This window comes from Neolamprologus brichardi, chromosome 17 (genome assembly GCF_056152115.1).
Source record: "Neolamprologus brichardi isolate AB-2024 chromosome 17, ASM5615211v1, whole genome shotgun sequence".
Lineage (NCBI taxonomy): Eukaryota > Metazoa > Chordata > Actinopteri > Cichliformes > Cichlidae > Neolamprologus > Neolamprologus brichardi.
Window position 1 is genome coordinate 22,654,168 of NC_142120.1, and position 24,903 is coordinate 22,679,070.

At 44.9% G+C, this 24,903-nt stretch overlaps 1 protein-coding gene across 1 annotated transcript in view; it reads right to left on the reverse strand.

Annotated features, from left to right (window-relative positions):
• The window catches only part of LOC102777600 (A-type voltage-gated potassium channel KCND2-like), a 92,031-nt gene extending 69,112 nt beyond the window's left edge, over positions 1-22,919 (reverse strand). The window contains exon 1 of the mRNA XM_006781057.3: positions 21,449-22,919. Coding sequence (XP_006781120.1) covers positions 21,449-22,560 — 1,112 coding nt within the window. The 5' untranslated portion in view covers positions 22,561-22,919. The remainder of the gene's footprint in view (positions 1-21,448) is intronic.
• Between the last annotated feature and the right edge of the window lie 1,984 nt (positions 22,920-24,903).

Genomic DNA, 24,903 nt, shown 5'->3' on the forward strand with positions numbered 1-24,903 from the left:
GGTGACTTAGGTGGAAAAATAATCAGTTAAATTAAGGGGGATGGCCCTAAAAACTCTGAAGCAGAGATGTCATCAAGTACATTGCTGTTCCAACTGTAGAATGATCGAGCTGCTCTCTCGCGTTCTCGGGAAGTCCGGACTCCCGTGTGAACAAAATACAGACTAGCGAGAAGGCAAGTGCACACTTGTGTAGTTGAGTATTGAGAAACGGGCATGGTGTAACAATCTGTCTTACTTCCTGTTCTATTTTGAAGGTTAGATTCTCTTCTGGCTGCTGTTGAGATGTCATTAACTCTTTCCTCAGTCTTTAACCACGTTTCTTTAACCTGGATGGAAAATGTCTTTTTATGTCCCTTCCTATCCTCGCCACTTTTGCCCCATCTCATTCCTGCATGTTTCTCTTGTTGACTTCCTGTCGTTGGTTTATCTGTTTGGTTTCTGTGGTTTTTGTTAACTTCAAGTTTGTATTAAATATGTTTTTTACTATTCATACTGCTGGGAGTTGGATACCCAAAAACCTGTTACCTGATGACTCAGGTGTTCACTGATATAGTGAAGATATCTGTATGTATGTTTGCAACCATCCAGCAGAAGTCAAGTTGTAAGAGAGTATTTGAAGAGCAACAATCAAAGTAGAACTTTAGCCCTGAAAACGTCTCTGCACTGAGCTGCTGTACAATGGAACAACTTCCCTATCAAACTATAAAATGAGGAGCGTTTCTAAAGAAGCCTTGAACATACGGTTTCTCGGTAACTCGCAGCTTTGGTTGGTCTTTGTGCTGGTTTGTGTCTGCTGGACAAGCTCAGTGGAAAAAGGCCTTCAGGTGTTTTTATGATTTAATCTTTTATGACTTTAGCTTCTGCTGTGAGGTACCATCTATTTTTAATCGTCAAATAGACAAACACACTCACCCAAAATCTCTCCTAGCGAGAAGCTGTTTTCAAACACATTTCTGGACAGTAGGAACAGTTCGAGTCCTGAGAGGGTCAAAGGTTGAGGGGGTCAAGGGTTTCACAGGTCCCAGTGACGGTCAGCAGGCCTCCTCACCAGTCTGACAGTTCCTGTATGTTTGATGAATGTGGATGCTGTCAGGTGAGTGCCCCAGCAGCTCACAGGTCACCTTGGTGGCGATCTCCGAGCAGCACCATCTGCTGACACATTTACAGTTCATGCTCGGCTGCTCTGTGCACACTCACTAACAGGTGCAACAACACCAAACATGTGACACCTGGTTTTACAAGGCCAGGGAGAGCGATTATGATCCAACACTCCGAGTCAGCTGTAACGCTGCAGGACAAAGCCACCTGCCATCATCCACGGCAACAAAACACCTATCCAACCATTACACAGTGCGTGAAGAAACTCAACAATCACAGCAAACAGACTGGCAATACTCACACAGCAACCAGCAACGAGACAGCAACCAGTAAATATGAAGCTGGGAAAATGCAACACACTGACAATGGAAATATTTGAAATATTTGAGAAATAACACCTCTTTTCCTGATAGCATCAACTCATCTGGTGTCTTGCTGACAGAAGTGTAGCGGTGAACAGAGTCATAGCAAGCCTGACTGCACACCAGCAGCGCCACTTAAACAGGAAGTAAACTGAACACCTTCAGGTCCTACCACATAAATCTATATAAACCCGTCACCACCACCACAGTCCTTCTCTGTGGTGCCAACCAACATCCAACAACCTGGTGACAAAATCCACTTCAGGATCATCTGAATCTCCTGAAGAATTTTAAAGCCTAATAAATTACCTCTGGAAGATTCCATAGAACCTCATAAACCCCCCATTAATGTCCGTGAAAGATCACAAACCTCAACCTCCTTGTCAATCATAAGACCCATAAAAGATATCTAGAACATTTCTCCTTGACCACTTTGGGATAATGTGGACTTCCCAAAGTCATACTTAAAGGAACAAAAAACTCTTCTGGACCGCTAGAATCTCCTGGAATCTCATAAATACACACTAGAACTTCTAAAGACCAGCAGAACGGCCCATTACATCGACAGGACCTTCTCAAAACCCCTACAAACTTGTTAACCTCATCAGGACCTCTAGAATCTCCAAAAGGATCCCCTTCTTTAAAACACCTATTCTCCATTCTCAGAAGAAGGAGAGCACATAGTTCTTTGTGTTTTTTTCTTTTTGTGTATTTTTCTCATGTCATCCAGATGTTTTGAAAGACCAGGGTCACGAATTTTTTTTTCACTCGACCTACTTTTTTTTCCCACTTGAATCATGTTTCAGCTCATTTGAGAGTTTTATTTGTTATGTGTTTCTGTTGCTGTGTGTCACAGGAACATTTAAGCTGCTGTCTCTGCCAGCCGTCGCTCGAAAGACAGATTTTTTCTGACTCATGCAATCCAAGAACAACCACAGATCAAATAATGTGGCTCAGATTTAGTCACAAAGAATCTCTGTGAAATTAAACTTAAATAATTTTGTCAAAGGGAAACGTTATTGTGCGAGTGTGACATGTCTGAGGCCCTGACTGACTGTGAGGAGGTTCATAAGGAGAACTGAGATCACCTTCCTGACATTTAGAACAGTGGCTGTTATGCAGACTTTAACTGTAAACGGATTAGTGGCGAGCTCCGAGCTGTCATCTGTTATTTGAGTATTAAATTAAGTAAAAACAGCAGGACGACTCGAAGAATCCACAGGAGGTGAAATGTGTGACTGCAGACTGAGTATCACTGTGGGATTCGAACCTGCGCTCCTTTCTTGTTGCTGTAGAAACAAACAGTAGCTGCTGCGGCACATGAAACAGATTAGTGGGTTACACGAGAGTGGTCGAAACAAAGCTCAGAGAAACAATGGAAAACAGGCGGCGGCAGTTAGCACACCGTCCATCACCCACCCGCTCAGAACAAACAGCAGCTGCATGAGTAAACATGAAACTGTGCAGAGATGCTTCTGCTGAGCTGTTTGATCAACACCACCACTCCAATCAGCTCCTCTCAGCTGATCACATCGTTACCTAACCTCAAGCCAGTGATGGGTGCTGTCTCTGCTGCTTACTACTCAACTGAAGGAGGGAACATGAGGAGGTGCCATGCTTTTTTCATCATCACCACACACCTTCTGCTTCCTCCTCTCTCCTTACCTTTGGACTAACTGCTCTCCTCCAGTTTAAAGCAGCTTGCTGTGTGTTTACATTTCCTCTTCAGTGACAAATAGATGTAAAGCTAACTGAATGAGTATAACACCACGGAGTCCCTCTCAGAATGGTAAATGGACTGATTACTTATATAGCGCTGTTCTACTTTCCCAGAGTACTCAAAGCGCTCTATACAACATGTCACATTCACCCAATCACTTTCTCTAAAATGAGTGCTTTCTAATGACATTCACATTCCAATAGGGTTAGTATCTTGCCCAAGGATACTTGGTATGCAGACTGGAGGAGCCAAGGACCGAACAACTAACCTTCCAATCAGTAGGTGACCCTGAAGTCTGAAGACGAACAGGCCTACTATCAAAATCACAAAAATCTCCTCCAGTACCACAAGAACTTTCTGTAAAAGAACACCAAGATCTTCATCAGTCAATACTACAAACCACCTGAAAGTGTCTAGAAACCACCTACATTCTCTTCAATAACCCTAAAACAGCCTCAAAGATCTAAAGGAAAAAAATCTCTTATTCAAATATCCTCAGGCAACATACTGAACACCAACCAGCTCTCTGATGTGCTGGAGTGGGAGTGTGTGGGAATGGGGCATGTTGTATAAAGTGCTAATGAAACATCCATTTACAACATTCTCATTGACCCCCCCAAAATCTCCAGTCTCATGAAGGATTTTATATGATATCATGAATGATAACAAGACTACCTACTAAATCCCAAGAACCTTGAAAACTGACCACACCAACCAGCAAGATTGTTAACATCAAACATTAAGCAAAAACTGTCTCAGTAAACATGGTACCCTCTGAACTACACCAGACTGAGGAGGACGGCGTGCACACACTCAGAGCCCACAGCATCACCAAACACACCAAGTCTGGTATTCAGAACTTCCTGCAAAAATCCAGGATTTAGGAACGCTGAAGAAACAGCAGACACTGTTTTACTGTGTGTGTGTGTGTGTGTGTGTGTGTGTGTGTGTGTGTGTGTGTGTGTGTGTTACTTTATCCTGGTATTATGTAGAAACAAGACGAGCCTCTCCTCTCAGATCCACACCTGCTGCTGTAATTACCCTCTGGGCCAAATGGATTATATAACACGCACGAACACACACACACACACACACACACACAGCTGTTGGAGTGATATAATGACCTGTTAACACTGATGGATGATGAGGTTGAAGGTCTGAATTAATCAGGAGGAAAAATCAACAGTGAACCACAGCAGGAGCAAACGCAGGAGCAGAGCTTCCAGCCTCATGTGGACTGCTGTGAAGCTCCTGAGCTGGAGTTTGTTTCCCCCTGCCACTCCACGGATCTTATCATTCGCTGCATATGCAGAGATGCATAAATTTACAGCCTGAAATTTCCACACCTTCAGCTGTTTTCATGCAGCCTCCCCTTCATCCTCAGTTTCAGTCTCCACATCTGCAGAGGAAATAACCGAGTCCAGCTCTAACAGATGGCTCACAGTGAAAGTTCTTCAGCATGTTGAGCTACACATGAAAACACGGATCTGCCCAAACACCAACCAGACAAAAAGCTCCAGGTTTACTGTTGGTCCTCTGTCTCTGCCATCTTTGATTCCAACTCAGAATAAAATCAGTTTGTGGTTTTAACACCTGAATTATTTCAGTTCATGCTTAGCTAAGCAATCACTTCTGTTTGAACTGAGGGTGGTTTGGTGTGAGGCTCGGCAAGTCAGCTGAAATCCTTTTACTGTGACATGTTTAACAGAAGCCTGTGTATGACTTATAGAATATTTAAGCAGGGAAGAATGCTGGTGTAGTTCAGATGATTGTATCTGGTGTAGGTGGTTTAGCTGTGGTCCTTTGTGATGTCAGATGTTAATCATTTGCATTATTTGAAGTTCAAGGACAGAAACATCTGTCTGCATATTTTAGATTGAGAGCAAATGAATATAAGATGGAGAAGCATTACTGCACAGTGTAAACTTTATATAGAAATTGTATTTCCATTGGTAAATGGACTGATTCTTATATAGCGCTTTTCTACTGTCCCGGAGTACTCAAAGCGCTGTATACAACATGCCTCATTCACCCATTCACACCCACTCGTACAAGCACTTCTATACACAAGTGCAAACTAACCTGCATTCACACTCCGATGAACGCATCAGAGGGCAATTTGGGGTTAGTATCTTTTCCAAGGATACTTGACATGCAGACTGGGGAAGCCAAGGATCGAACCACCAACCTTCCAATCAGTAGCGGATCTGCTCTACCACCTGAGCCACAGCCACCCCAATTCATCGGGACACGAATGAATCGTTACTATATGTTTTAATTTCTTTTCCTTAATTTTTTTGGTGATGTGTGCTGAATGACCCGAGGCTGACCCTTGGTGTGTATGTTCTGTGATGAGAATGAATAAAGTAAAGATGGGTCGGACATCATGTTCCCAGAGCACAATGACAATCAAGATCAGAAATCTGCCGCTCAGCATCCAAACCTGTCTTCAGATGCTTCACTTTATTTTGGATACTCTTTTTTTCTCATGCCGGTATGTGCTCGTTATCACAGTAAAGATATAGGGAAATGTACTGGTCGCTGTTTCCTCTGGAGCCTGAGCCTGATCACGTCCAAGCTCAGGCTTCAGTAATGAAGCAGTAACATCATGAAGTTGTGAGCGCGTGCAGTGGATTTTTAAACCTTTATAAGATTTTCATCAGATTTGATGGAGTTTTTATGTCCCATCGATCTCTACAGCAGCTTCTAAAGACCTGCTCACAGGCACTTTAGAGACAGCAGAAGAAATGCCACCATGATGATGAGATCTCTGAGATCAGAGCTGTGTGACCTCTGACCCCACAGGTACCTGAAAACAGGTTAAATCAAACCTCCATTCTACTAAAAACAGAGCCTACAGCAGTGTGTGTGTGTGTGCGCGCACACGTGTGTCTGAGTGTGTGTGTGATGTTTATCTGAAGAGGCGCCAGAGTCTGAATGAGGCTAAAAATACAAAAGCAGCTGCTGCTGAAGCTTCTTCTTTTCTTCTTACTGACTGCAACACACACACACATGCGCACACACACACATGCGCACACACACATGCACACACACACATGTGCACACATGTACACGCTGATTGGCGGTAAGCACAGTCCTCTCACCGCGACCTCAGCGCCTGCATCATCTGTTGCTGCTCTCGGTGGAAATGAGCGAGTGTAATCTTGTTTTTATTGAGATTCCAGCCCGGCTGCAGAAGAAGGAAAAATTAAAAACCTAAAAATAGAAGTAGAGCCACAGCAGACGGCCGCGCTGTGACGGGCCAGATGTTTGGCAGCTGGGTTTTCTCTAAGTCAGTTTCCTTTCACTGAAACTCTTCCCAATGCTATGTGTTTCACTCTAACAGAGATACATTTTATTCTTTCCAAACAGAAGCCGTGTCCACTGAAGGCTGCCGTTTCCAGGGTTACAGGGCCATTACATAACAAGACCAGGTCACCTGACCACAAACATGAAGTCATGCTGGATTTCGTCAGTTAACCATGATCAGCACAACTGCCATGTTGGAGGCACCTGAGCAAGTTCTCTCACTCGTGTTCCTGTTTTCTTCTCAGGCATGAAGTCGTGCACTCCTGCTGTGAATCATTGCACATTGTTTGAATTGTTTTCTTTGGACACTGTGTATGTGGCAGAAGTAGAACTAACAGTGGCACTTCTATTTTGGGTTCTGTTGTGACAGAAATGGTGGGAGGTAAACATGTCGACAAAGCCGCTGTCAGCTCCTCCTTTAATTTTCTGTTTGGCTCCAAACGAAGCGACCGTTCGGCTCTGGGTTTTCAAACGCTTTGGGCTCCTTAATAATTTACTGATGGGAATGTTTAGTGTCCTGCTGTTCTTCCTCACATTCATGTGTTTGTAATTCCATCAGCAGCAGTGCCACGACTGAGCATTAATAAGTAATTGGCCTGAGGAGCAGACTGAGCATTATATCAGCACAGCCATTCTCTGCCCTGAATGTTTCCATCAACTTTTATCTGCAACAAAGAATTATTTCTGTTTTCCCAATGGATTTCTGACTAAATGTTTCCTAAAATAGTTTGCAGATCAACTTGTTAAAAGCTGCAGTTCCTATAGCATCCACCAGAGGCTCCAGGAGTGAGTCGGTCCCCACAGACTCCCATGTTTAAACTTTACAGCAGAAAAAAACATGTTTACAGCCTGACACACAAACTGTTCTGGGCTCTATGGATAATATTTCTAACTGTTACAGCTTCTGTTACAGCAGAACAATAAAAGGAAGTAAAAGAGAAGATCTGAGGTTCATATCAGGAGTCAGAGACAAATATAGCAACTGTACAAGGAGAAAATGTTTTATAACTCACCTGTTTAAATTGCATTAAGGCTTTGAATTTGCATTATTAAGGACATGGCCTCTTTAACTGACAGGTGGATGGTGACACAGGCGGCTGTAGCTGCTAGCTGTCTGCCCAGCTTCACCTCAGCTAACTGAAGTCCCTGAACTGGATCTCTGAACTGTTTTTGTGCTTTTGGAGCCTTTTGGAGCCTTTTGGAGCATAATAGCATCATGTGACCAATAATATGGCTGCTGTGAGGTTACTGTACCAACAGACCGTCCAAATAATCTCAGCTCCAGTTTTGGTGAGTGAAATTTGAGGATTATGATTAGGGATGGGTACTGGTATGGTTCTGACATAAACGGTAGTAACCAGACCAAAAAGCAGCGCACATTTCGGTGCTTTATTTCGGTGCTTTTTTTCCCCTGAGATGTCATACACTTTGGATTCTAGCCAATCATTTTACCTTTCCAAGGATAGTAGGCGGGCACCATTTAAGCAACGGAACCGTTTCAAAAATACCAGTTTGACACCGGTATCGGATAAAACCTAAACGATACCCATCCCTAATTATGATTGGATGTTACTGATTACAAGCAGCAGCGTTGGTGCTCCACCCAGTGCTCCATAAGCTGGGTGACATGACAGTCCATCTGTTATATACAGACTGTGATTTTCTCGATCAAAGTGACATTTGAAACATGTCTGGTTGTTTTTAACTTCAGGCACCAACTCTGTGATCCATCAGCACAGAACAGCCCTACTGTTACAAAGTTAAATCCACCGAGCATTTCTTTGTTTGCCTTTCTGAGATTAAAAACAGCTTCAGTTCCTCCCAGAGGTCTGAACATCTCAATAAAACTCAATAAAGCTCCATAAATGGGCCGTTTGAGGACAAACTCTGTGTTTGATTGATAGCGGAGAAGAGAAACAGCCTGTTCTCGCTTCTTTATGATGTTTTTCTCATTAGAAGTCAAACTCCCCTGACACACAAACACAAATGTAAATCCATTACCACCCTCGTCACAGACGCAGGAAACACATTAACGCTGTAAATCAGCTCATAAATATGTGTTTTACTCTGCGCCTCCATTATATCTGTCCTGTTGTCGAGCACATCACGGCTCCTGCTGCTCGCTTTCTTCTTACCAACGGGTTCGGTGTGTTTGTGGGAGGTCGGGACACACTTTAGAAACCAAGTGTGTATCTATGATTCTGTATGTGTGTGTGTTACTCTTTCTAATGAGCCTCGCAGTGTTCAGACAAGAGCACTTGATTTTAACTCCTGGTCCAGACCATTGAAACTGCGTGTGGGTGTGTGGTTCACTTCTGTAACACTGACTTTTGGGGGGTTTAGTTCAGGTTTGGTTCCCTGTGTTGACCTTGGGTCACACAGCTAAATCTCTGAGTAAGACGACGAGGAGATAACCAAATGAATGAAAAAGCTTCAGTCTTAGAGCTGCTCTGAACACAGAGAGCGAGGCTGAGGCCGCAGGTAAAATAGTTGCCGTGGAAAGGGCCGGCCGGCGGCCCTGAGCTTGTTAAGTCTGATAACAGACGTCTTCAACGCCTGTTTGTGTTTCTGCAGGCATCAGAGCAGCCAGTTTCTGTTCTTCTGCTCATCACGGACACAAAGTTTCTTCTTCTTCACGTTATCAGTGCACTGCTCCTCCTCCTCCTCTGCTTTGTCTTCTGCTGCTTTTTCTTACAGTGTTCAGCACTTTTCTCACTTTTTTTGCTTCTAATCAACCACGGGCCAAGCGACTTGCGTGATCAGACACTAAAGTTCTTATTTTTTACAGCAAATCCACAAATCAAAGGTAATCAAACATTTCTGATGTGAGGCAGATTGTTCTTATGCTTTTATGAGCCTGATTTAGATTTCCACCTTTATTCTTACCTGTGTGAGGACCACAGATAAAAATCACCTTAAGCAACTTTGACACAAACACATGCGAACACACACACACACACAAGCACGAGCACGAGCACACATAAAGAAGGATAATTTTTAGTCAAAGAGTCTGAAGTGAGACACCCATAAACGAAGCAGCATCTGGCTGCAGTTTAAAGACTTTTTTGTCTCGGTCTTGGTCTCGTCTCGACTTGGTCTTGGTCCTGGTCTTGTCTTGGTCTCGGTTTAGGCGGTCTTCACTACAAGTCTAATAGATAGATAGGAACCAATAAAAGTGTAAAACAGCTAAACTGAGAGCCCATGAGTCACTGAGAGCAGTGAAGCACAGAAACAGCTTCAGAGTCCATCCTGTCGTCCTTAAGAGATTCAAGTCTTCTCGAGAGGTTTTCTAGTCTTTGTAATGAAACAACACGTCATGAAGCATTCTTTGTGTGTGTGTGGGTGGGTGGGTGGGGGTGGGGGGGGGGGAGACTGTAAATAAAGAATGGACACACACGTAGAGTGTTCTGGGGATTGTCTGCTGCAATGTCACGACCACACAGGTTTCTGGTGTGGTAACAGGCAGCACTCTTACAGAGGTAGGGAGAGGAGCTTGTGTGATGTGGGAGGGCTCAGTTTAGGTTTGCATCAACTGGAACTTTTAACTTTATCTGATTTAAACAGGCGAGTCATGAAAAGTTGTTCTGAAGGGGGACATGTTTTTGCAATGTGGGCAAAGCAGTGCTGTGTCTCTGCTGTGTAATGCCTACCCCCACTCACGTCAGCAACACGGCACCATACTGGATGGAGAGCGGTCTACTGTAATGTTGATATCACGGTGACAGAGGCTGTTTGGGTAGGGCTGGGTGTCATCACTGATTTCTATAAACTATTCGATTCGATTCAATCAAATTTTGACTCAGTCAGAAATATTATAATTCTTATCATTCATCAGTACACGTCCATATTTATATATCTATCAAAATCTGAAGAAAACCATGAATCAACATAGGGCTGAAGAACATTACCCAAAGCTGAGCAAAGTTACAGCGGTTTTATTAGAGACAGAGCTAAGCGTTTTGCAATTTTGCATAATTTAAAAAAGTTTCAATTTCCTCAGTATTGAACAGCAGAAATTAGGCTTTGTCGGAGGTCGAAAAAGCAGCTCCCGACAACACTGTACACAACAGTAGACCGGTGCGTAATAAGCAAATGTATAATGCAGAAAACCTAGATTTGAGATGGGAAACTGTTCTTGAAGGACACTGAGAGAAAAAGCTGTGCAAGAAGTGTGATTTTATCATGGTGGAAGCAAAACAGCAAAAGTAAGAGGGAATCAATAACAATCTTTATCAAACGTGAAGCGTAATTTTGATCCTATTTTGCTGCTGGTTCAGCAAATTTTGGTAAGAAAGTGACAAAACGGCAGCTTCAGAATCTGTGAGATGTCGGGTTTCAGCCCCGACGGCGTGTCTGTGTATGTGCCATCGGCTGAACAATCCATGCTTTGTGTTTAAATCTTTGTACGGAATCCATTTACCTGCACTCATTTGCTGGTTTAGCTGTATAGTGGTCGTTGAAATAGTTTTGTGAGCTTTAACCTGAGATTCTGGTGTTTCAAGCAAAATACATTTATATTTAAAAATCAATTCAGGATTTAATGAAACAATATCACTTTTTTCAAGCTAAAATTGATTTAAATCTGAAAAATTATTTTTTAAACCCACCCGTATGTAAACATGTTTATTTCTGCTTTAACATGAGTGTCTATGGGGACTGACTCACTGCTGCCCCTGCTGGACATCGATGGTTGGGTTGTTTTTCTTGTTTCCACTGGCATCATCGTAGTTTTGGTCCACAGGGAGAAACTTCAACGCTTCCTCGAGGTTCAGTCTGTCCAAGAAAGCAGTGACATGATGGACTTCCTGTGGGTGAGTCAGACTCACAGACCTGCAGCTCTGCTCCAGCCTCTTTAAATCTGAACTTCTCTGTTAGCTGCTGTGCTTGTGAAATTAAATTTGAGAGCATTTATTCATATCCTGCTCCGTGCTGTGATTTGTATTCTCCTGCTGCGGCTTTTTCATTTAATTTCACCTTTTTAAATCCTTTTCTGTGCCTTTCCCACAGCGCCGCTCATCACAGGACAAAAACAAAAAATTAACCCACGCCTGAGCTGTGATTCCACTCGCAGCTCAAATCATCTCCTGATGACCCTGTTTGTCTCATCAGATCCTTTCACAGATAAACATTTGATTACAGGGTGTACATGAGGGAAACAAAACAAGAAAACCAGTCGCATTGATTCTACGGGTGAATGATTTCAGACATGTATAACACTCTGATTTGTCTGACCAATAAAGCTGTCACGGTGTAAGAAACATAAAAGCACCACTTTGTTCCACTTCTTTTTTTGTTATTGGTTGTGCTGCGCCTTTTTGTGCTCATTTTACATCTTTTCCAGTTCTTTTCTCATTTCTGTGTTGCAGTTCCTGGTGGTTTCAAACCGACTCTCTGCCACAGACTCTAGGCTCCTTGGCAGGACCCATGAGGCTGTTTAACCCATAAAGTGACAGTAGAAGCCATTTGACTGCACAGCAGTGAACTGTGGACTCCATCATTGAGAGAGGAAGTGAAACGCATTATGCACTTTTGTGTGATGACCACAAACTGCAGGACCTCTGAGTAATGGCCCTGAAAATGTTCCAGCAGGAAACTGAGACAGTGAGAGGACAGACTGAGCGCGTCCAGGCAGAGGCGTGTTGACACAGAGGAGAGCGAGCTCTGAGCCGGACAGAGAGAGTGGAGGGGAGCACTGTGAAAGTTTAATGTAAAGCCTTCAGAGCAGAAAGTCTCTATGTTTGTTCTGCTGCTCGCTGCTGACAGATTCTTAACGGCTCAGTCGGCGTTTCTTCCACAAATCCCACGAACAAACCCAGAGTGTCAGCCAGACTCACAATAGTCTCACTTCACAGCACCTCGCGCTGGCTTCCTGCCGGGGACAACAAACTTGTGTCGGAAAAGCAGAGTTACATGTGGTTCCCGCACACGGAGTGGACCACGCAGGTGGCAGTGGTTTAAGGATAAACTGATCTGCTGTTCAGCGCTGACTGCGCTTCTCACTCTGTGTTGAATCAAAAACATCTTAAAGCCAAAATCAAGAGAGAAAAATCATCATGGTTCATAATTAAAAGATAAGACTAGAAATCCCTCACACAGGCTCAGTGTGAGACATTAAACTACAGGGTGGGCCATTTATATGGATACACCGTAATAAAATGTGAATGGTTGGTGATATTAAAGTCCTGTTTGTGGCACATTAGTATATGTGAGGGGGCAAACTCCTCAAGATGGATGGTGACCATGGTGGCCATTTAGAAGTCGGCCATCTTGGATACAACTTTTGTTTTTTCAATAGGAAGAGGGCCATGTGACACATCAAAGTTAGTGGTAATGTCACAACAAAAACAATGGTGTGCTTGGTTTCAACGTAACTTTATTCTTTCATGAGTTTTGTACAAGTTTCTGACCACTTATAAAATGTGTTCAATGTGCTGCCCATTGTGTTGGATTGTCAATGCAACCCTCTTCTCCCACTCTTCACACACTGATAGCAACACCGCAGGAGAAATGCCAGCACAGGCATCCAGTATCCGTAGTTTCAGGTGCTGCACATCTCGTATCTTCACATCATAGACAATTGCCTTCAGATGACCCCAAAGATAAAAGTCTAAGGGGGTCAGATCGGGAGACCTTGGGGGCCATTCAACTGGCCCACGACGACCAATCCACTTTCCAGGAAACTGTTCATCTAGGAATGCTCGGACCTGGCACCCATAATGTGGTGGTGCACCATCTTGCTGGAAAAACTCAGGGAACGTGCCAGCTTCAGTGCACAAAGAGGGAAACACATCATCATGTAGCAATTTCAAATATACAGTGGCCTTGAGGTTTCCATTGATGAAGAATGGACCCACTATTGTTGTATCCCATATACCACACCAAACCATCACTTTTGTTGTTCCAACAGTCTTGGAGGGATCCATCCAATGTGGGTTAGTGTCAGACCAATAGCGGTGGTTTTGTTTGTTAACTTCACCATTCACATAAAAGTTTGCCTCATCACTGAACAAAATCTTCTGCGTGAACTGAGGGTCCGGTTCCAATTTTTGTTTTGCCCATTCTGCAAATTCTGTGCGCTGATCTGGGTCATCCTCGTTGAGATGCTGCAGTAGCTGGAGTTTGTAAGGGTGCCATTTGTGAGTAGCTAATATCCGTCAAAGGGATGTTCGACTAACGCCACTCTCCAGTGACATGCGGCCAGTGCTACGCTGTGGGCTCTTGCTGAATGAAGCTAGGACAGCCACTGATGTTTCTTCATTAGTGACAGTTTTCTTGCGTCCACATTTTGGCAAATCCAACACTGAACTAGTTTCACGAAACTTAGCAAGCAGTTTGCTAACTGTAGCATGGGAGATGGGTGGTCTCGTAGGGTGTCTTGCATTGAAATCTGCTGCAATGACCCGGTTAGTGCGTTCACCAGATATCAACACAATTTTGATCCGCTCCTCACGTGTTAACCTCTTCGACATGTCAATGGCTGTGAACAAAGAGAAACTTGTAAATAACTCATGAAAGAATAAAGTTACGTTGAAACCAAGCACACCATTGTTTTTCTTGTGACATTACCAATAAGTTTGATGTGTCACATGGCCCTCTTCCTATTGAAAAAACAAAAGTTGTATCCAAGATGGCCGACTTCTAAATGGCCACCATGGTCACCACCCATCTTGAGGAGTTTGCCCCCTCACATATACTAATGTGCCACAAACAGGACTTTAATATCACCAACCATTCCCATTTTATTACGGTGTATCCATATAGATGGCCCACCCTGTACAACCACAGTCAGACTCTGCTTCTGTCCCTGCTCAGGTGTCACATTTCAGGACATGATAGAATCATGTGATGTTCAGAAAGGTCTCTGAGTGAGGCTGCTGGAGTTCTGCTCTGTTTTTTCTTTCAGACATGAACGAGGTGACACACATCTCAGACGCCCTTAAATCACAGGGTTTAGCCTCGGTGTCAGCACACACTGATTCTGAAGCTACGTTTGAGCTTTAAGAAAACTTTCCTCCTCCTGCTGGATCAGAGTCAAGTTTCCTCTCGACACCTTTGCTCTCTGATCTCATCTCCTGTCCTCCAGAGGCTCACAGCTCACCTGTGTGTGCCTGCTGGACACGTGACCTGTGAGGTGACAGAGGTCACATTACTGCGGCAGAAGAGCATCTGTCTCCTGAATCCAAAGAGTATTCTGTTTTCTCTTGATGTTTTTAGTACCTTGGGGCCACCAGATCAGGGCTCCAACAGATCTCCAATTAATTAATGATTATCAGCAGCTGATCACTGATCAATCTGCATGGATATTACTGGCTGGTTGGATTCAGTTAAATTTCCAGTAAAAAGACGGCAGTGTTGTCGGTTTGCTTGTTTTAGTTTCAGGTGGGCTGATAAATCTGAAGCTGCAGTCGCTGATGATTTGTCGGCATCTTTACGCAACAAACAGGGCATCAAACGGCCACTTATTTCCATCTGCTGCGCCATGATTAATTCGTAGAGTCCATGTCACCTTTCTGCTGACGTTTGCTGCTCTGTAATCCCACAATTCCAAGAAAAAAATAAGAAAGAGGAGGGAGAAGTGTGTGAGCTGAGCGGAGATCTCAGGGGTGTGTTTATCTTTCATCTGCTCTGACTGAAGCTGCTGTTTCTTTAAATAAAAGGAGCTTTCTCCTGCAGCTGAAGGACCGTGTGTGTGTGTGTGTGTATGTGTGTGTGTGTGTGTGTGTGCGCACGTGCGTGTGTGCGTGTGTGTGTGCGTGAGGTGCAGCTGGGCAGCAGTGTATTTATCTCTTCGTCATTGATATTCACAGCCAGCTCCAGATCAATGAGCCCCGACACTCGGCCTATTATTTCATTTCTGGTGTCTAAAAGGCAAAGCCACGACTCCGCTAAATTGTTTTCCATTTGGTTTTGGCTGACTCGTCACAAAGAGTGAGGCGAGGGGGAGGCTAGCAGGGAGCGGCCCTTCTGAGGGAGTGAAGGATGGAGGAGGAAGAGGAAATAGCCTCTGATCCTGCAGCCGAACCTTTGGAAGGAAAAATTTGGTGGGAGATAGGCCGAGCTCGTGTTCAGTCAGATCACTGCTGCCCATCGTGAACACGAACATGTGCAGAATACAGAGGTTATCCGTCTGCTCTGAAAAAGCAGATTTAAGTGTAACAGAAGGACACTGACTTTATTTCACAGAGTTTACAGATCTCAGAGAGCAGCACACGTCTAGAGCTTCTGGTTAGTAACGTGGTGTTTGCTGGTTTAGGCACAAATGTTACTTGATCTCAGATGAGGAAGAAAATTTATACTTTTAATACTTTTAATGTTTTTGTCCTAATTTTCCCAGATCCACACAGCATTTTTAATCATCCCAGTTTTCTTTAGAAAGTATAAATGATTCATATCAGCACACAATAACTAAACAATATTTTCACAACCAGACCAACGTTTCACTCTGTAGTGCTCAGAGCCGTAAAAACGAGTTAAACAGAGGGTTAGCTTCCAGATTACACTCAGTATTAAACTCCAGTAAACGTTTGAGCTGTTGCTGAGAAAGCATCATGCCTTAAACCAAAGAAATCTCTTTAGATCTGAGGAAAAAGAAAAAGGAGGTGGATGTACAAAGTTATCACGATGCTGTGATAAGTGTGAAGAAAAGAGAAGGATTATCCAGCAATTCAAAGAGAAGAGCAGCGAACAGGCCTGGCAGAGGCAGTAAGCAAAGATTTCAAAGACTCTGAAAGGAAACCAGTGAGAGTCTGAAGAGCCCAGAGCAACAAAGAACGACCTCTAGAAAACCAAAGTGTGCGTTACTGACCAGGCCGCATAAAGCCCTGACAAGCAGATCATGAGATCTGGAGGAACCTGAGAGGTTCTCTTAAGAAGAACAGGCGGTTAGGAGGTGATACAACTGCAGTCTGTTATCCAGCAAAATGAACTGACAAGCAGCTGTTAACATGAGGGACCCTATAGATTTACCCTGTAGGTTTGTTTTGGTGGAATAATTTATTTTTTGTGTGCAAATTAAAATAACGCAAGCATCCAAGGCAAAACCAGGATTTTTGGAAAAGTGTGTTAATGTATATCTTTTTATTTACTTTAAAGATGAGAGTCAGTGCTTTATAGTCAAGGATTTTATATAGGTGACTTCATGTCCATCATGCAGCTGTTGGTGCTGATTTTACTCTCATTGGATATTTCTACTGTAACCTCCACCCTGTACCCACCTGGGTCACGTTACCCCCCAAAAATGCAAATATTCCCGTGTGAAACGCGACATGTAGACAGCTGTGAATCAGATCTCATCATCATCACCTCTCATCGCAGTATGTGACTCAGTTTGTGTGAGAAACACGTTCGTTACAACCAGCACTGAAAGCAGAACAGATGGTGTCAGACTGCATGTGTGGACAGTTTGTTCCCATTTAAAACAACGAGCTGCATCACACACATTCAGATCATCAGGAGCTCAAAACCTACAAATGTGTGAAACCAGAAGATCAAAAGATCTGTTGCTGGTAAAAACACCTGTTTGCGATCCAGCGGACAGCGGCTCGCAGTGCTTTACCTGCTGCAGAAAACATCAGATCTACAGAGTTGATGCAAATCGAGAATATGTTTTTAAGAAAGCTGTGAATTTGATGGTTAATGAAGTAACTCTGCTGATCTTTCTTGTTGCAGTCTGAAGTTGTATTTGGAAAGTGTCCAGCTGACACATGTCCAGGATCTCACAGGGTACCAGGAAGCCAAGTGAAGCCAAAGTCCAGCTTTCATCTGGCAGCAGCAGTAAACAGTGAAAGCTGAATGGGAGTAACCGCCGAAGCTCTTTTGTGATCTGAGGGGTTGCTGTCATATTTCAGAATGACTGGATGTGTATCAGAAGCTGAATAAATGTGTAAACATATTTAACCTCACAGCACGCAGATTTTTTTATTTTTTGCTTCAATCTAACAAAAAAAAAACCAAACACATGAACCCCAACAACGTGCCTCAAAAAGCCGTGGCCCCACCCCCTCTAGAGGGAACAAGTTCGTTTAAATGACTCTAATGATCAACAGAACAGGAAGTGAATTCATGAGAGTCATAACAAAGGAGCTTTTTCCTCTTCACTGCAGCTCCTGCAGTTTTTGGGAAAAGCCTCATCACCACTAAAATGCAAATCCCACCACTTCACCTAATAAGCCTCTTCATCAGCTTCCTCTTCTTTTCGGCTCTAATTGTCTGTCATCCAAAATAATCACCCCCCAGCCTCAGAGTGTCATTAAAGCGGTCATTTCCAGATTACACAGGAGCAGCATTTTGGGATGAACTGAACTCTCTTCTGACAACACAAACCATCTTTTCTGCTTGGCTGCTCCTCTAGGTGGCTTCATTACAGAGCCCATTAAGAATAATCACTGTGTGTGTGTTCTGAGCGCCTAATGCATTAATTTAATTAGCAGCATTAACGCCATATCATCCCACAGAGAGCGGAGAAAAAGAGACAGCCGGGATGGAAGCGTGGCAGTAAAAACAGCCGTGAAGGAGGTCAGAGTCTAAGCGACAGTCGGCAATCAGTCACACCTGCATCCAGGTCTCCTCTCTGGGATCAATTTATTGCACTGTGAGGAGTCAGAATCGAATCCCTGATCCACAGCTGAAACAGAGGAGGAGGTTCTGCAGAAGAGCTGGTAAGATTCCTCCTACTGCAAGTTTGGATTTTAAGCTACTGCACAATCCACTTTGTGTTGTCTCTGTCCTGTCTTTGTTTATTGTACATAGTTAGTAATACATAGATATAGTTAGTAGTAGCTTTTTATCTCTTAATTTTACCCAAATTTAGCGAGTTATTATTTATTTGTATTTCCTACTTTTATATCTCTCAAAAATATTTTTTTTATATTCTTATAAATGCACCATGGGGGACTTGGGCTGAAACGGCATTTCAGTACGCTGTATACTGTGTATATTGTTGTATTGACAATAAAGACCTTGAATCTTGAATCTTGATTTCCTGCAGCAAACAGCTAAACTGCTTTCAACCTCCTTTGAAGAAGGTTTCTCTCTAACAATGACCTCAGAAAGTCTCAAGACTTTCATCCAGGAAACGAGGGTTCACCTCACACCAAAACGGTAGTGTCAAAAATTTAAAATAAATAAATAAATATATATATAGAGAGAGAGATATAGATATAGATAGATAGATATAGATATATACAGTATATACTCAGACATTAATCAATACTAAAATTACTCCTGAATGAAGATACAATAGTTGTTTTTGCCTCCTTCTGACACACACACACACAGATCCTTCCTCAACAACAGCTAAAGTAGATAACATTAATAACACTGAACACTTTAAGAGGAAGGTCAGAGGTCAGTAAACCAACTGTTTCAACAACAGTGGAATACTTTACACTTATTATAAATAGTAACCTGGCCAGAGCACATTAGCATTAGCTGTTTAACTACAAGCAGTTACATAGCCACATTTTGACACCTGTTATCATTACCGTAGCAATTAGCAGCTTTAGTTAGATAAAGATAAATAATTAGAGCAGCTGATCAGGTCACAGCTGGCACTTTGATCAGGGACAGAGTTGTTTACGGACATGTGGAGATGTGCGTGGGGTGCTGCTGTGCAGAGCAGCACGGGGACGTAGCTGAACTGAGCAGAGTCCAGAGGGTGGAGAACCAATTGGAGCAAATAACGAGTGAAACCTGGAGCAGAGCAGCTAATCAGACGGTCTCAGGCCTGGAGAGCAGACAGACAGACACCGTCTGCAGGATGGGGTCAACATGTTTGAAATTCTAGCATCATGACAATCACGCTTGTTTCACTAGCTCTGTTTTAATCTTCATAAATTATTATTTAATATCTATCCAAAATGACTTCTTCAGGTTCATAAACAGCTGCAGAAGGCTCTCCTGTTTCTGTTGATAGCAGCTTGATGAGTCCTGACAGATGATTTGTGGCTGAAAGTAGATCTGGAACAAAAGCAAGAAAAACACGTGAAACATCATGCAGGAGGAAGTATTTCTCTCCGAATGGAGCTGAGCATCAGCTCAGTGGCAGCGTGACTTTAAGAAGCTGGAGGTGAAATGAAGTCTTCAGGATGTGAAGACTGAATCTAAGGGTCTGAAAGTAAATATGAAAGAAGACAGAGTGATTATGTGACAGCCAGGTGACTCCTCTCCTCTAATCTCTGCTGTTTCTACAGACAACACTTTAATTCCAGAGTTTAGTCTGTAAGGCAATCACACAACAGTCTGTTACATCACTGAATAACCTGGCCTTTCTGCCGCTGTCCTCTTCCAGCTGCGCTGTGTCCTCATCACTAAACGACACGATCCTGAACAGCCAGAGATGATATATGATGAGGAGGTAGCCTCTAACTGAATCCAGTTCAAATATGAGGCGTGCCGAGGTTTTGATCCCAGCAGACTCTGTCGGTAATTTCCTGAAAATATTAATAAGTTTGATGCCGTCTGAGACGCTGTGAAAAAAGCTGCACCTCAGCAATTCTGCCTGAATCACGCAGATTACATCGGTTTAAAGAAATTACACAACTGAGTGAGGGAACATTTTTCCACATTTATGCTTTTGTGAAGAAACGTTTCCAACATTTACACATTTCCCTTTAATTTTTTATTAATTCAGAGACTGAAAATGAGCCTTTTACGTTTTCCACTGAGGCATGGGAAGCACCGAGAATCGAGCCCACTCTCATGTTCACGAGCAGCAGGAGGTCATGTGACTAAATAATACAAGTGTGTTTGTGCCGTGTTGTGTCTGTGCCAACAGAAACATCACGCACTCACACACAAATCGTGTATGGTGCTGCAAGTCCTTGGACAGGTTGGCTCCTGGAGCAGGATTTAAAGATGTGCTCAGACTCAGAGCATCTGCAGGGAGTTCAACAAGGCCTGAAAACACACCTGCAGCACCAGCAGCTACCTAAAAAATGTTCTGCAGACACAAACTTGTGAAGTTTTCTCACAGCAGAGAACACAGCTCAATCAGGTCTGACCTCACCTGAGGTTCACACGTCAAACAGTATCCTAATGCAGCAAGTGCTCATGTGTGTGTGTGTGTGTGTGTGTGTGTGTGTTGTGTGTGTGTGATTACAGTGAGCGTCTGGTCCTACTTTCAGTTCTCCAGCTGATTCAAACAATCAACATTCAGCCTCATGATCTGCCGTTACTATGGTGATGTAACTGGTAAGACATGAACCACCTTCATAACCCTGAAAAAACACAGTTACACCTGAACATGCCTCCAAAACCACAGATCTGTGTGTGTCAGTGTGTGTGTGTGAGAGAGAGAGAGAACTTGAAGCTCCAAATGTTTTCTGACACACAGCGAGGCGAGTCATGATTTTAATATTTTGAATATTCAGTGTTCACTACTTCTCAGGAAGATCGAACCGTTCCTGCAGCTGTATGCTGATCTAAAACATGCTTTGCTTTAACATCATCTGCAGGTGGCGCTAACACATCTACACAGTTTTTTGCCCCTATGAAAAAAACACGAAAAACATGATGGAGCATTAAAACGTGGGTCGTGAGGCACAAACAGGAGAAAGATTTCTACTCCAGACTGCTCACCACAACTCACAACGTCCCATTACTGACAGAGGTGTGCATCACCGAGCTGTAACTAACCCAAACTAACGTAAACCTGCAAAGCCTTTCTGTTTACATACTCAAGCTAACAACGAGCTGCATTCTCACCCCTGCAGATTCACACCCTACTGCTGAGCTTCACTCTTTCTTTTTCTGAAACGGAGGCAGCAGAGGCATGTGATCATAGAGACTCAAGTGTCCTTTTTACTGAGACAGCGGCAGCTCTTTTTCAGCACCACGGACAGCTGCCCTTAAACACTGAAAACTGATGTCTTCAAACCAAACACCAACACGCTCTTAGCTCCGCCCATTTTTGGACAAGAAGCTCCACCCACTTCATACACACATGGTCAGCATCACCTACCCCAGCGTCGTCATGGTGACGATGGTGTACCAGAAGGCTGCGGGGATGCTGGTGAACTTGCTCCCGGACATGCCCTTCTCGGCGTAGAACATGACAGTGGCGAAGATGATGATGGCCATGGTGAGCGAGAAAAGCAGGAAGCCGAGTTCCGAGGCGCAGCTCTTCAGCGTGTAGCCCAGGATGCGAAGTCCCGCAGAGTGCCGCGAGAACTTGAAAATCCGAAACACCCGGAAGACGCGTAGTGTGACGAAGGCACCACTCACGTCCTCGTTGTCGGTCATGACCAGGCCGATGTAGTACGGCATGATAGCCACCACGTCGATGATGCTCATCACGCTCTTCACAAACTTGTAGCGACTGGGAGCGACCAGCAGGCGGAGCAGGTACTCCACGGTGAAGATCATGACGCACGCGGTGTCCAGGCAGAAGAAGGCCAGCTCGTACCGCTCACCACATGACATCACCTTGACACGGTTGGGCGCGGTACCGCACGGGACCGTCTCCACCACATTGGCGAGCACCGACACTGCAATGAAGAACCCGGTGACATAGTAGAAAACCAGCGCCATGGTGGATGTGTGCGGATTCTCGAAGGCGCGCCACATGCTCTCCCGGAAGCTCATGTCAACGGACACTGCCTCGTTGGACTGTTCAATGTCCTCATCGTCCTGGATGCGCTCCTGGTTCTCACGCCGCCGGTCCTTGTAGTCCTCGTAGCAGCAGTCCCCGATGATCTCTGGGACGATGCCGAAGAACGCCAGCTCCTCGTCGTACGCCGCAATGCACTCCTGACGGGGGTAATGCAGCTTCCCAGTTCGGTAAAAGTTGAGGATGTGACGGAAGATGTCCGGGTCACGGTCAAAGAAGAACTCGTTGGTCTCCTCGTGGAAGAAGAAGTCTCGCTCTGTGCTGCCCAGCAGCGTGTCAGGGTAGCGCTCCAGCGTGTCCCGCCATGTCTGGAACCTCGTGCCGCTCACGTTTAGCACCAGCAGCCCGTCCTTCGTGCGCCGCTTCTCCTGTGGTGGCAGTGGCATGGGCGTGCTGGCCACCGGCATCCAGCCAATGGCCGCCGCGCGTGCGAACGGCAGCCACGCGGCCACTCCCGCCGCCATGCTGTTCCCAGAGCCGTGCGCCGCTCAGAGAGGGGTCAGGCCGAGCCGCGGGAGGACATGCGGGGGAGGGGGGTAGCTGGGGAGCCCGAAGAACGGGCCGTACGCACCAGAGCCACGCGGCGGGGTCACGGACGTCCACGTGTGCCGCGCGTGTACAGAAACGCGTAAAAGTGGGAAAAACTCTCAGAGCGTCGCTCTCCTCTTTGATTCGCCGCTCGGACCCGCTCCACGCTCACACACGCGGCCGCCACGCATGCTCTGTCCAGGGTCTGCCCGCCAACGGTCCCCCTGATGTCGAGAGCTCAGCGCGAGGAGCAGCGCGAGGAGCAGCGAGGACAGACTCGAAGCTGCGCTGAGGAGGCTCGCTCTCACACAGAGAGAGAGAAAGGGAGGCGCACACACTCCTCTCTCTCTCTCTCTCTCTGAGGGGGCGTGTCACGGAGCAGCTCTCGGATCAGATGGAGACACGCGGACCGTGTGTAAGCCCTGACGGGCACGCGCGCCCCCGTCAGGTGGAGCAAATTGTTTTAGGCTCCACAGGGAGCGCGCAGGACGTCTCTTTGTTTTTTCCTCAGGCAACAGGAGTCCGAGGAGGAGGAGCTCCGCGTTCATGTACTTATTACAAAAGTTGCCTGCATGAGGGAGAGCTGTGGTTCAGCAGGTGAATCTCAGCGGTCCCATCATTAACGCGAGAGAAAAAAAAACTGTGTGTGTGAGAGAGAGAGATGAAAGCTCTCTCTGTGTGTGTGTGTGTGTGTGTGTGTGTGTGTGTGTGTGTTTGTGTGTGAAATATCAAACATTTCCAAGATTTATGAGAAAGAGCGCTGCTGTGTCCTCGTGTGTTTGTTCTTGTGTGGATCTAAATCTGAAACAGCTTAATGCAAAAGCAGAGTAGACACACTGTCCCAGCACAGTTGGCACAACTGTGGTCTCTGATGCTTTCAGGGATCCATGTAAAGCGCTGCAGATGGTTGAAGTTACAGGAAATTCTCACTTACTTTTAAGAAGCTCCGAAAATCACTGAGCTGTGAAATAAAGTATGTCATCCTGAAACGCACTGATTCGACCAAAATATTCAGGCAGCAGCGCTCCGATAGGCTGAAGGCCAGCTCGTCATCCTACAGACACAACTTAACAAATGCTTCATTTGGAGAGGAGCTCAAGTGGATCCAGCCTCAGAGAGAAGGAAGCAGAGATCCTGGACCTGGTCTCCAGCCGGATTGCCTGGCATCGTCAGGTCCATTAGACTCATTAGTCTAATGGACCTGATCCAGTGTTTGCCAAAGTGCCTGTGGGGCTGTTTTACTGCAGCTCCACATTCTCACTGCGGGAGGTCAGAGGAGTCGACACATCTGGAGTCTCCTCATTTTTCATAAACTCTGGCTGCTAACCAGCTTCCTGTTTATGGAGTGCTGTGACATCATAGCAGAGTCTTGTGTACCTCCAGACTTTTTTAAAGAAGCTGCTTTCTGTCTGACACCTGTTACTCTCAGCCAGCCTGCTTAACTTTGGGATTTCCTCTCACAGGAAGATGGCAGCTAAACAGCTCCGAAACATCAGTAGCCAAATGTTCGTTTGTCAGTCTGAGTGACAATGACAAGCCCCTCTCTGAAATCAAGTGAAGTCAGAGAAGAGTAGGTGCTCGACCCTCTAAACAACATCATAAGCACCGGATCGCTTCTTCCTGTCAGCCATTGCTAACAGGAAGAAGCACACAGACTAACTTCAGGCCAGAGAGCATGTGAGATGAGGAAGAGTTAACCAGCATGTGGAGCTCATTTAAAACTGCGCAGAGCTGAATAGACATGGTTCACATCAGGAAGAGTACCAAAAAGAGCACAGACATGAGCAGCCCGAAGAGTGCAGTCTTCAACTTGAGTGTGTTGGAGCTGTGCTGAGCTCCTCCATCAGCAGTCAGAGGAGGTGCAGGCAGGAGGTCTCACACTGCTCCTAAATCACAGAACACAACAAAGCCAGAGCAGCTCAAATCGATGCTGTCAGTGTGTGTGTGCTGTCATTCAGAATCTTTGATTGATGGCTCCCTGCAGAACTAACAGGGAGTCTGTGTGTGTTCCCGTCTTTGTTTTTCTCGTTAGATTTATGAGTTTGTGAAAATCTTGCCACTCTCCATCATTATCGACAGCGGGGTAAACATCATGGTCAGGGCCGTTACAGGCCCAGCGCTCTGAGGTGTGCGTTTCTTCTCAGGACATCTGCAGACACGGTGAGTTTAATGATTTGTGATTGGCTGCACCGGGCCCAGTTTGTGTCTGCGGTCCATCCGAATGTAGCTCCACAAACCCTTGGAGAAAGCAGGGAAACACACAGAGCAGACACTGCCTT